Source organism: Lonchura striata, chromosome 7 (assembly GCF_050655825.1).
Source record: "Lonchura striata isolate lonStrDom1 chromosome 7, ASM5065582v1, whole genome shotgun sequence".
Classification (NCBI taxonomy): domain Eukaryota; kingdom Metazoa; phylum Chordata; class Aves; order Passeriformes; family Estrildidae; genus Lonchura; species Lonchura striata.
Window position 1 is genome coordinate 18,697,853 of NC_140709.1, and position 13,638 is coordinate 18,711,490.

The 13,638-nt window shown below is 34.3% G+C and overlaps 1 protein-coding gene across 4 annotated transcripts in view; it reads right to left on the reverse strand.

Annotated features, from left to right (window-relative positions):
- Positions 1-13,638, reverse strand: part of LOC110469652 (sodium channel protein type 1 subunit alpha) — an 88,792-nt gene that overhangs the window by 11,291 nt on the left and 63,863 nt on the right. The window contains exons 22-24 of one of the 4 annotated variants that reach the window (XM_085584339.1): positions 8,768-8,808; positions 7,524-7,614; positions 1,724-2,005 (exon numbers count right to left, since the gene is read on the reverse strand). The exons of 2 other annotated variants lie outside the window; for them this stretch is intronic. In XM_085584339.1, the coding sequence (XP_085440465.1) occupies positions 1,724-2,005; positions 7,524-7,614; positions 8,768-8,808 (414 nt within the window). The remainder of the gene's footprint in view (positions 1-1,723; positions 2,006-7,523; positions 7,615-8,767; positions 8,809-13,638) is intronic. One more of the 4 variants, XM_085584338.1, reaches the window with a different exon arrangement.

Consider the following 13,638-nt stretch of genomic DNA (forward strand, 5'->3'; position numbering starts at 1 on the left):
GCAGGGATGGTGTTTTGTTCAATGACAGAAATGCCCTGTTTTTTCTGCTATGTCAAAAAAAAAAAAAAGGTCTTGATGATTTTATGAGCATTTTAGCAATACAGAAAAATTAAGTGTTGTTGTCATGGACATTCTACTCACACAAAATAACCTCCATGACTAAGTGAGGGTCTCATGTTCTTGCAAGATCTCTACATCATATATAGTGCACCAACAAACAGGCTTGTCCTGCGTGAGAGGTAGGTCCCTCTGTGTTAGGTATAGATTAAATTTTCCTTTGGAATTGTGAGAATGGTTGTCAAATTTCTCCTAATTTGCCTCCCAAAAATCCAATAATTTAAGAATTGAAGTCTTCATGTACAGAAATATTTGTGTCTTTTCAATAAATAGAAGATGAAATAATCTATGCATAGTCAGGACACTGAACTAGATATGACTGCAAGTAGCTGAGGGGTGGTGATTGCAGCCACAAAGCCAGGAAAGAAATGAACCTGTAATAAAGATGTGTGTCCCAGAGTAGAATAGGTTACTACTAGAAAGAGAATTGCAAACTACTTGGAAATAGTTTTGTTGATGTCTTGTTTCTCCTGAACACCTGTAATGAAGCTTTCTGACTCCCTGTGTGAGTAGACTTCATAAACAAGTCAAAAAATGTAAGAACTTACTAGTGGTCCCTCTCCACTCTTTCCCGATGTGACAGTAAGGTAAGGAATCATAATGAAATTTAAATGTACAGACTTATGAGTCACACAGGTAAGATGCTGTATTAGCTGGGAGAGGCAGTTCACATTGCTCAGAACTATTCTTGTAGACTTTGTGCAGGACAATGTCCATACCACTGCATCATGTTAATGATTTATTTTACTGAGATTTTGTGTAAACAACATAAAATCTGGAAACTTATTTAAAAGCAATTAAAATTAAACATAAGATACTGCAGATTTAGATAGTAACCTCAAAAAACAAAACAAAACAAAACAAAACGAAAATAAAAAACCCCATAGAAGTTGCTGAAGGTACACAATATAGGTAAAAGTGCAGCATTTTCTTGATTAAAGCTGGGTCAGATTGGTAGAGGCTTCAAAATACAAAGATAGACAGTGTTGTGAGGACACAATTTTTGATATTGAAGGCATAATCTTATAGTATCTGTCTGCATATATTTTCTTTCTTCTTCCCTCAGATTTTACTAAATATACTCTATGAAGTCTTTTTGCACAGAAGTGTCAGGAAAAAAATTCATCGATTATAGTATTAAGTGCTATTTTTCTTTTCTTATTTGTCTTCTGAGTGAGAAATTGCTTTTTAGATTAGATCTGCCCTGGCAGCAGCCACAAACCTGAGATGAGATTAATTACGTGAAATTCTTTGTGACTTAATCACACCAGTAGAGATTTTTTTTTCAGCAACTGGAAAACTTAAAATATTTAGATACGTGAATACCATTCCTAGGTTATTCTAGAAACTTTAAAAGTTAGAAGTGGCTAAAGGACTAAGGGAGCCATAAATAGGAAGTTATGTCATTAGATGTTCTAAAGATTCTTTATTCACCATAGTAGACTCTACTTGCTGCTTATGATGAAAAGAGTAATCAATTACCAGTATAGCAGAACTCCTAAGTCACAGATAAAAATCATCAGGGAAATGTTTTGTCCCTGTTGCTAGAATTGCTTTTCACTACTGCATATAAACAGGAAAAGGTATATAAAGAGTGATCACTTACTACTTGAAGTAAAGAAAGATACCCAAATCCTACATTATCAAAGTTTACTTTCACGTTTTTCCATCGGGCACTTTGATTGTTTTTTATGAGTTCCTCGCACTGACTAAAATTGTTGATTTGGTCGACTTCAAACCTTTCATCAGTTGTGGTGTTAACACAGTAGTAGAACTTCCCAGCAAACAGATTTACTCCCATGATGCTGAAAATTAGCCAGAATATAAGACAAACGAGAAGCACGTTCATGATGGATGGAATTGCTCCTAAAAGGGCATTCACAACCACCTAGTACACAAATACAGGGGGAAAGAGAAAAGAATATAAGTATATTTACAGCAATACATTTTTGTATACTGTTTTCCCGTTCCTTAATAAATGCTTATTCAGAAACTAATACTATAAATTTTAAAGCAGTACATTAATAACTGTAGCATTGCATCACTCCTTTAAATTATTGACATTAGTTCATGTAATGAAAAGAAAATAAGGGAGATAATGAAAATAATTCATAGAAAAAAAAGAAGACTTAGCAGTAGTAAGACAATCCTGACAATGACTTGTTCTAGATAAAAAAATGTGCTAACTGAAAAATGTAGACATAATAAAATTATAAAAATGAATGAAATTAGAGCTTAAAAAATGTTTAAAGCAAAATGGCAACCTGTAGATTTGATCAACATAGTTTTGAAATTTAAGCTGAAAATACAAATGCCATGAATCTAGAAACTAAGCTCTGCATAAAAGAATTATGCATGAATTAAAGACATAACTTTATTGCCTTATTGTTCCATGCAAGATTATAACAAAGATTAATTTCTTTGTATACGAAAGCAAGACAGGTTTGCAATATGTGTCTACTTGAATCAACATAATTTATTTCAAGCTCCAGTCTTGTTGTTTCATTAATTAAATTAGCAATACCCTTCATTTATCTAAGAAAGGATATATTTAGGACTTCTGATTTTGCATTTTGAATTACTTTTGGGGGGGGGGCTATCTTAGATATTTGTAGGCAAGATGTCAATATATCTTACGTAGATAAAAGGTGCATTTTTCTGATATCTATAGAAATTAATCACATGTGTCTGTCAGACCTATCAAAACTTTTGTGATGAGCAGTTGTTTTTCCTTAAGTATCCAATTCCAGCATCTCATTTACAAGTCATATTTTATTTAAAAGTTTACATCTTTTCTTCTGTAAACTTTTGGGACCTGGTAGGAAGGTAAAATAAGATATGAAGTAGGTTTCTGACTTTCAGTAATCTAAGTCCTGCAGCGAGGCAGGAAAGGATATCGGGGTACATTAAGTTGTCTTAGTCTATCTCTGTTCCCTGCAATACAGATGCACTCCCCACTACCAACATAGTTGTGAGCAAGCTCAGAACAGCTCAATCTTACTGCTTGTATTTCACAGCCTCTAGAAGGCCTTTGGAAGAAAAATATTGTGGTTGTGTTGTTCATCACTCAGCACCCTCCCCCCCTCTTCCTCACAAATTTTACGGCCAGCAATTAGGATCTGTTCAGAGATCTTAGGTAGAAATGTTGATTTTAGGGCATATTTTTCTATTCAATTAGAATGGTATCCTCCATTGCCAGACAGTAGAAATGGGACCTTTCTGTAGCAGAATAACCATGATTTTGTTTTTTAAATTTAGCACTTTTAATTTTTTTTATTTTTTTAATATTGCTTGTATTTTTGGTGATGAAAAGATACCAGTAATAAATCTGTTGCTATTTAGCTTCATGGAATTGAGAACATAAAAATTAGAAATGGATTTAGAAATTCTGACATTTGTTCCAAGTCTGACCTGGTCTATGACACTGCATTATGCTATTGCTGCTTTGAAATTCTAGGGCCAGCTAGTGTTTGTTTTTTTTTTCCCTACTCATAAAAATGTTCCAGATGTGATAAACTGATTGAATTCCTCTATTTAGTCTTGATGAAAAACATGAAAATAAAGATGTCAAGAAAGAAAGATGGGGATTTAGTTCTGCAATTCAAATGAATCAAGGTTACCTCTGCTCACACAAGGAATGGTTTTGAAAAAATTGAGTGCCTGTAGCAGTTACCTTTATAACAACCCTGACATCCACTGAACCACAGCACAGATCCAGAACAGGCATAAGAATAATAACAGCAAAATAACTGTTACAACAATTATGAATTGATAATAGTTTTAGAAAAAAAGATTTCCACAAAATGCATTAGTGCGTCTTGCACTTGATAATCTTTAGATGAACAGGCAATGCAGTCTCCCCACTGAGACTATGGAAAGATCAGCTACATCTTCTTGGATAAAAAGAGAACAGCTTCCAGCAAGTGTTCCAACAATGTTTCCAACAACCTATTTCATAAAGGTCACTGAAAACCCATCAAATGGTAATAATTTTTGGTCACTACTGACCTGGCCTGGATGCAAACTGGTGACCTAGAGATGAAAGGCTCTGTATCCTATTACCAACCCCTTGAGCTATCCAGTCCCCCTGGAAGGTTTTTTAAGAAAAGAAGAAAAGAAAATTAAAACTTTTAGAAGTTGTTTTCTGTTTGCATTTTTTTTTTGTTTGATTTTTCTTCCTCAACAGTGTTAAGCCTTACCCCTGTCATATTTATAATGTAAAACTGTATTGCTACACATTGGTGAGATGCTCAGCTGACTGTAAAGTCCTCTTTAGCAAGAGGTCTTTAATTTCTTCAACACATACAGTCGCAGGTAATTGTCTTAAGAGTGTTTTTCTAGTTTACTTCTATTTTTTTTTTTGTTTAATTTGCTTTGGGAATTAGCTGAGGTATCTCAGAATAACCAGGACATTAACTTAATATATATCCACATTGTACCCGTACATACACAGACAGCAACTACACACTTAATTTACAGCAAATGGACAGAAGAAAGGGAAAACCAACTGAAAAGTGAGTTGAATGCAGAAAATAGGTAAATTAGGATTTCTAAATGATTTAATTTAGCAAATAAAAATTGCCATTCTCATCTTGTTGGAAAGAGTTTGTAGAAGTTTAAAAGAATGTTGGCAACTACAGCTCTTATTTTTGCTTGCTCTTTAAATCTAGATCGGATATACATGATTCAAAATGCATTTTTCATTTTAAAAGGGGCTATTTCTATTGGGCCTATTTTCTGTTCTTTCTTGATACAGAATATAATGCCTGTAAATTGGAAAAAGATGTTTGCATAGATGTTTCTTTGGTTTTATAAATTACCTATGTATTTCCTCAAGGCTGGGATGTTGCTAGTCAGACTGACTCCAATGAGCAAAGCTGCAAAAGCCCAAGTTGATTCTGCTTGTTCACCTTCCTATAGCTTCAGGTAGGTGGAACAGCAATAAGAACAAGTGAGAAGCAACACCTGATGCCTAGAAAGACAAAGGAGCTCTAGACTATTTTACATTTCAGTCAACATTCATCTGGGAGGCAGGGGAGGGGGGGGAATAATTGTGGGAAAACATGTCTTCTTTAGAAGAAAGCAGTATTTCATATGTGTGTGTATATATACATATATATATATACACACAATTTTTCATGTTTAAATTTATGTAACATTTATCTTCCAATATCAGATTTATATATAAGAGAATTACTGCAATACTAATTGTATGTCCTATCTTCTGCCCAATATGACTTTCTGATGGGGCAAATTAGTAATCCAGATGTTTTTCATGGCTGCTGCTTGCCTCCGCTTTTGAAAAAAATCTCCAAAAAAATCCAGGATAAAAAAAAAAACTGGACAAAGTGGACAAAAATTATCAGTTTTGCTGTCAGAACTATTCATATGTGTAGAATGAGGATTGTACAAAACACCAGCTTTTCACTGCTGTATGACTAGACTATAAGGAAGCTTTACTAGATTGACCCTTGCTGTGGGAGACATAGCTGAACACATAGTGAAAAATAAATGTATTTTAGTTGCCAAGGGAAAGAATTTTCCATGGATCCTGACACCTCAGCTCCCACAGACTTTCCAGGAATTCCTACTTTGGAGCTGAATAATGGATATATCAGGACCTCCTGAAATCTGTAAACAAACAAGGAAAAATCTTTAGTAGTACTTATCCACTTTTCCCATAACTTTTGCAGATTCTGTGAAGAAGTTCCTAACTCTCTTTTTGTTGCAAACGAGGAGGAAGTTGCCATCTTTGGGAAGGAAAGGGAGATTACAGACTGTGGGTGGAACATTCTTTCTCCTCACAATTAAGTACTTTATTTGCCTCCATTTGGAAGGTATCAACTTTGTAATTTTACGCTTAAATAGGAAAAGTTCCCAAAGAGCTGCCAGAGAGAACATTTGCAGTGAGAAATGGAGAAGTGAGCAGGCAGACATTGGTTTGGATTCTTGGTGCAGCACACAGATAAAGACTGCTGGAATGGCAGAAGGTACGCCATGAATGGACACAGATGTAGGCACAGGTGACAATGGTATCTGCATTTACCACGTGTTCATAGTGAAGGACCTGGAGGACAGCACACAAGGAAGTCTAGAAGACTGAAACCACACTGACTTGACCAAGTGGGTATCCAGTGACAGACAAGTGTATTCTCACTTAAACTGTGGAAGAGTTGAGGCAAGGGAAGAAAGGACATGGTAACTGTATGCAAACATACAGTAACTATCCCAGGCAGGGGATCAAAAGAGCATCTGAGGCAGACCATGAAGAAACCCCACCCCTTAATCAGAAAGATTGACTATCTGATGCTGTAATAATGGCTGTTTTCCCTGGTACTATGAAATTGATGATGGAAACTGCCGTTCTCTGAAGTTAGAGGAGCTTCTTCTACAAGTCATAAAACAGGAGTAAATCAGTGGGATTGGAGGAAACAGTTATGGAGCTTCATTTAGGAGCAGCTAAGTCCATTGAAAATGTTTGTCACAAAAGCAATGGAGGTAGTGGACCTGAGGGCCAGCAGACAGAATAAAAACATGGCCCAGTGCTGAGGATTAAGAGAGACCCTCAGCAGAGGCTCTGGCATTTCTGCCACAGTTGCTTAGTGTGAAGTTTGGAGGTGCCCATGAAGGAAGATAACTGGTGATGCAGTACAGGAAAAATATTCCCACCTAAGATACCGTTTCTGAGTGCATACATGGAATTGGTTTGAAGATGGCTGTTGGGAAAGAAAGGGTAAAACGAAGATTTGGTGAGGAGGGAATAGTTTCTCTCAAAGTGAACTTGCAGCTGGGAATGCTAAGCATGTCAGTGTGGGAAAACTCCATTTATTATGCCTAGTGTTGTTAATCCTCTGCCTGTTTTGAGAAGTAGAATTCCTGTGCAGACATAATACGCTCTCACAGACATGCTTGAGCCTCCTGCTGGGGGACAGAGAGCTCATAAAAGCACAGTCTTGTGATAAGCTGTGCATGCACAAAGCCCTTTCATATACTGGGGCAGGCTGTGGGCCCTGCTGTCTCCACAAGGATGAAGTAACCCTAAGGGAGCTTGTGTCTCTGTGTGTCTCTGCCTCCCAGAATTGTTGGCAAGGTAATGAAATAAATTTACTCTTTGCATTTGAGCTGCGTTTTGCTGGTTGCCCTGGTTACATGTCAATTCACACAATGGCTATCTAAGGATAAAAGTTGTTTACATTGAAAGGATATGTGTATATGTGTACTTTGCCACAGCACTATTGGAGATGGGAATTTTACTCACAGATAATAATGACAATTTATCCCATTTTATCAATGTTTATATCAGGTGATAAACATATGTGATATGGTAGTCTAGCAGATGAGGGTGGAACAGGAAAGGAAGAAAGAGAGAGAAGGGCTTGAGAGAGAGATTGCAATAATTTTTTTACCTCAAATCTGCAAATTTTGTCATTAAATAGCTTGGAATGGTACCCTGGGAAGAAGCATGCTGCATGTGCTTGGTGATCAGCTAGGAACTGGCTGTAGAGGCAACAGTGAATGAAAATTAAGTATATTTGTGAGAGAAACTGCAACCTACTTGACATGATCCAAATAATAGTTACAGAGGAAACAGGAGAAATTTTAGATTCTAGGAACCTAAAAATGTAGAATAATCTAAGTAATTAATCTAAGTAATTAAAACTTTCTAATTTTCAGTTAATTACTCCTATTTTGCCTCAATGGATTTTTTGCAAGGAACTAATTTTCGTAAGTTTGTCCCACAAATGGAAATCAGAGTGGTGCATCATGCACCATGTTGATATTAAATGTAGGATCTATAATCCACTAACTACATGCTATTTTTCCAGTATTTACCTGACAAAAAAAAAAAAAAAAAAAAAAAAAAAAGAAATTCCAACCCAAAAAATCCCAATCCCAAACAAAAACCCCCACCAAAATGAAAATCAAACACCCCCATCCCCCAAATGAAAAAATTTAAACTGCAAACCTCCCTAAAACCCCTTTTTCAAGTAAGAATTTCCCTTAATCCAACTTAAAGCTGTTGTCTTGTTGCCATGCTTGCACATCTGAGAAGAGTCTGGCTTTGTCTCTTCTCTATCTTCCAACCCAAATTACAGGTAATTAATGGATTTTCCCATTAATAGGTATATGCTAAAAAAACGACTTCCTAATTTTGCTACACAGTTTGTCCAAATTCTATATATATTCTATTCTATATTCTATTCTTTTCTGCATACAATGACATGACTAAGGATTACATAAGATCAGAATTAAAAAACATTTAGAAAAATGTTTAGAAAAGTTATAAGAAATTTGAAAAAATAAAAAACCACTTATTTTAGCATATAAACAAATGTTTGTCATTAAGTCATGATCACTAAAAAATTAGTAAATCAGAAGTTTGGGGAAGTAAATTATGGTGGTGAGACTATACTATTATTTAAATCAATTTTTAAAAAGCAAAAAAGGTTGTTTCCTGAAAGAAACACTAAATACATTTTATCAGTGTTAGGCATGAAAAGCACCTTGTGTGAAGCATTTGAAAAAAAAAATATTTATGACAATGTCTTCAATTTTTTGAGTAAAAGGAAGACTGTAGTGGGAATATACACTGAAGATTATTAGAAAAGTATAATTTAAAGCGGTGATTGTAAAAAAAGTTGGACTTAACTGAGAGTATGCAAAGTCAGACAGGTGGAAAGAACCAGAGACCTGTCAAAGAGTTACAAGTAAGTCTTAATCTGAACAATAATGAACAAATAAAGCTGAAGTAAGAGATAAAAGGTCTCAGAGGATAAGAAAATCGCTCCCTGAACAAGACAATTTCTGTATTTTCTACTTTTCTGTAACTGTTACTGTACAAGTGCACCTGACTGGAGAATGCTTTTCTTAGTGAATTTTGTCTTCAAGGAAAGCAAAATACTTTCTCAACACACCAACTATTTTTATAACACTTGGTGCTAGAGAAATTTCATACTATTGGGTGGTGAGTTTATATATTGGAATGCCACAATTGTCAGCAGAGAAGTTCAACTAGGTGATTCTGAAGTTCTGTTCTAGCTTCAATAAGAAAATTTAACTTGTTTGAACTAGCAATACTAGCATTTGTTATTCACATAACAGTCTATTAAAAGAAAGCTACACTGTTGGATTTAACAGAAGATGAGGTTCTGGAGCAGCCTGATTCTGTTTCTCACCAGAAATCAAGTATGCAAAAAGTACTTTTGAAGACAATATAGAAGAAAAGACACCATTTTACATAATGTATTATAAAATAAAATAATTATCTGCCAAGCAATAAATCACAGGGCTCATTAGTTTGGGAAGACCTGGTAAATATTATAAAGAGACATGAGCATGAAAACAGAGCAGTTACTTGATGTGGGAATAGTGTCTTTGTATTTTACTGGATGCAGTAAAAAAACCCAACCTCTTGCTCTCCTTGTTGCATTAATGAAATGTTATCAACTTTTACATGCCCTATAACATTTTCAATTAAAATGCAATATTATGTATCCCATTCAAATTTTTTAAAATTTGGATCCTAGCAGTAAGGGTTTTCTGTAAGATACAACAAATACAAAACTGGAAAGAAATGGTGTAATTTTCAGTTATATAAAGTAACTCTTCAAAAGTTTTCTTCTTATTGTAGAATTACAGTCTAAAAAAATACTAACATGTTTCCTGTATGATTTATGAACATCTACATAGAAAGTCTTCAAAGTTTATAAATTTTTTAGTTGTCGTTCCGGAGACACAAAACATCTCAAAAGACTTTCCTCAAAGCTCAAAGGTAACAAATAAGATCACAGTCCTCAAGAAGTTCTGAGTGCATGGTGTTTTGATCAAGAAAATATATTTCTCTGTTTTTAAGATAAATTTGCAGGAAATATTCACTCACTTTCTTGAGAGTGAATACATGATTCTTAACTGTGAGATAAGATGCTGAACTTACACTGAACATGGTTGCTACTGATGCATCATTTACACTGCAGCTATAAAACCCCCTGCATTAGTGATACTCTCCTGCAGTTCGTGCTTGCAAGGGTTGTGATTCTAACAAGTGGATTTTATTAACGATTCTAGTGAATGCAAAATTTTTATATCACTGATATGTCTCCTGCAGGACATTTTTAAACCCCAAGAATGACAATACTTTTACTGGAATTTTATTAAAAAAATATGAAAACTAGTTTCCAACACAGGCCAAAGAAGAATGAATTCAGATTCCAAGAAGGGATTTTATATGTTATATATTGTGTGTATACACTTGGAATTATTTACTTAATGTAACATATAAAGTGTTTTAAATTACTCAAAAATTTAAACTGCAATTATATAAACACCTGTAGTTCTGGCTATTCAGATCACAGTATTTTGCAGTGTGTTTAATGAATTAAGAGTAATGTTCAAGACTTTCTTCAGGTTATTTTGAGTATATTACTTATAAATTGAGTAACAGGGTAAAACATAGATCTTTCCAAAACAATATATAAACCAGATTCAATTTTTTAAAGAAAGCCAAACTTTATCTCAGTTAAAAAAGCAACAAAAAATCCTAAAATAGCTGACAAAAATACCCATTTGCTCATTTGCATGTTTTTTCTTTAACATTGATATTTCAAAGAATTATTTCCAAAGATTTAAAGCAATTGAGAAGCAGTGGGGAATGAATATATAGAATCTATTTTACTGGTACTGGGATTTACAGATGAGGTTGTCTCTCCTCCTAACCCTTAATATACAATGTAGTGATTAGTCCGCCTGTACTCATTAGGGGAACAAAAGGGGAAAATACTGTACCCACAATACAGGTAAGGGGAGGAACCAGTGGTCCACCCCATCCAAGCTGAAACACATCCTATATGAAATAGAAATATGTAGCCTGTTATTAGTTGTAAATCTGTAATGACAGACACTTGATGCTATGTTTTATAGCTCAATTATATGAGAAATGTTTCTTTCATACTAATGAAGTTTTGAGTACTCTTGAAAAATGCCTCATTGCCACTTTTCTGGTAAGGGAATCTAAGGAATAGCCATTGAATTTTAGAGGAGATTTAAGATATCAAATACTCTAATTTAGATTTTAAAAGTTATGAAATTGGACTGGAAATTTGAAATACAGTAAATGTTTAAAGCCATCAGCCAGAAATATGCATAAGGCATGCAAAACTGAAAGTGCAAGTGGATTTCAGATTGTTTGCTGCCTTCTACTATTTCTCTAATAAATCAAGCACGGCATGACATGCTTTATTTTGTGAAGTTAGACACAAATGCATGCTTTATTGTCACTTAATTTTCTAACTCAGCAAAGCAAATGTACTCAGTATTCTACATTTTCACGTAGCATACCAATCCAGAACTAGCGCAAAAGCATTATACTGCGAGTACTAAAAAGCTAAACAAAAAGCAATGGGTATATTCAAATCTCAGTTTGCAGCTACTTCTGCTTAGTACATACACTAATTGAGATGAGAATATAAACCCTGAGACAGAAATTTAAATTAAATTAAAGCAATCCTTTACTTTGCCTTCCAGCATCTGGGTGGAGTTGGTTTTGAGATTCAATATAGAAAGTATTACAATTTCTCAGAATTCATTATACTAGCAGATATTCTAAATGCCTGTAATGTGGCAGAATTCACTTCTGTGCTTAAGGCAAGAACAAGCTATGGATCACCTGTACCCTATTTTGGTGCAAGTGATTCATATATCTTATAGTCAATTCAGAAAGATAATTATGAAACAGCATAATTATAAAATTAATTGTAACTAAAGTGTATAGCTGAAGACTTCTAAGAACCTAACTTAAAATTTGAAGTGTGTTTCCTATTTAGGCATAACAGAATAGTCATTAGTATGTACTGACTGTGTAAAATGCTGCACTCTTCCAATTTACCAGAATGAAAAACTTATTTAAGAGAAAAACGGATTGAATTGAAGTAGTTGAGTACTTGGCAAATTGTTTTACAAAATGATGCAGAACTTATTATATCCACAGCCTCCTGTGGAATACTTCAGATATTTTACATTTTCAGTGCAAAATATGCACAGTTTTGAACATGGGTAAACATAAGAATTTAAATACATGCTGAATAAAAACTGTTTTATCACAGCTCAGTGTAGGTATGGGCAATATAAGAAAGCTAAGAGGGCTGTTTTATCTTTACTTTCTGCAGACAGAAAGAAGAATCTCTTTTTATGAATTCTTATGATATGAACTCGGTTTCTGAGAAGACTTCAATTTGACTATAGTTTTATGAGCTGGTCAATTATTTATTATTTGAATCTTTTTACTGTTTGTGAGTTGTTCATAAAGTAATGCCAACAACTTTCAGTGGGCTGTTTTGAATACTTGCCAAGTGCTTTCGGAAGAGCCCACTATTTCTGAAGGGCAAGTAGTAACTATAAGGCCTCTATATATTTGGCCTGTCAAATCTGCTAAGTGACTGGAATCAGGTACTTCATTGACTGTCATTAATATTGGAGGATAGAGTTGAAGCCTATTTGCTTTTCCAAGCTTCTCTGTGATTCTTAACCAGTAAACTGCTCATTAATTATTCATGTTGTGTAGCTGAAATTCTATCATATGACTGGGCTCCTGGCAGAGTTTCATAGTTATTCAGCAAGTAGTAGCAGAAAACAGTAAATAGATTTCAAATTACAGGTACCTTAATAATAGTTTCTTTATGCAAAAATATCCTAGAGTTTGTAAGTGGAAAATTTTCTAAGGCAATCATGTAAAGATACAGAAAAAAAATTAATAAAACATTTGACAATAAATTTTAACATCTTTTTAGAAATGGTATTTTCTTCCAATATAATTTTAATAGCTGCATTTTTTTTTTCCTCCCTGCATAATATCTGTACTGGTCTCCCATTCCTCCTGCAGCTGACCAGAACATCATTAAAACATAAAGCTGACAGCAGTTTCCCAACATTGCTCTGCACAAAACCACACACATTTATCTGAACGTTCATGAACAGTATGTATGAAGAAAGACAAAGAGAAAATGGCTAAATCAAATAGTTGCATATTCTGTAGTATTTGACCAGCTCTTACCCTGGTGAATATCACTTCATGAGTTTCATATAAGGAGAAAACTGTTAAAAGTCAATTTGCTGCATGAAGCTGAAATTTATTAATTCAGTAATCATTGGTTAGCAATGTATTTTCTGCTGCATTCTGAAGTGGAGATAGGTAGTCTGCTGAATACAATTTCAGGAAAAGAATTAGAAGCCTCAGTTTGACTTAATTAATCTTAATTTTTCTATTAAGATTTTGCATAGTTTCTTCTTATGTTTCCATGATGCAGGAAAAAGCATTCTCTTAAAGCATATTTCATTGACATGCATATAGACTTAGTTTGTATTCAGTGGCTTTAAGGACCAGAAGGTATAAACAAATGAAAAAAATAAGTAAAAATGCCTTCTTGAGTGAGATGAATAGTAAGCAGGGCCTCTAAATTATTCAGAGTAGCAAGAAATAACTTTATATACATTGTATTGAATGTTGAATAGAGATTAGTTGAAATAAAA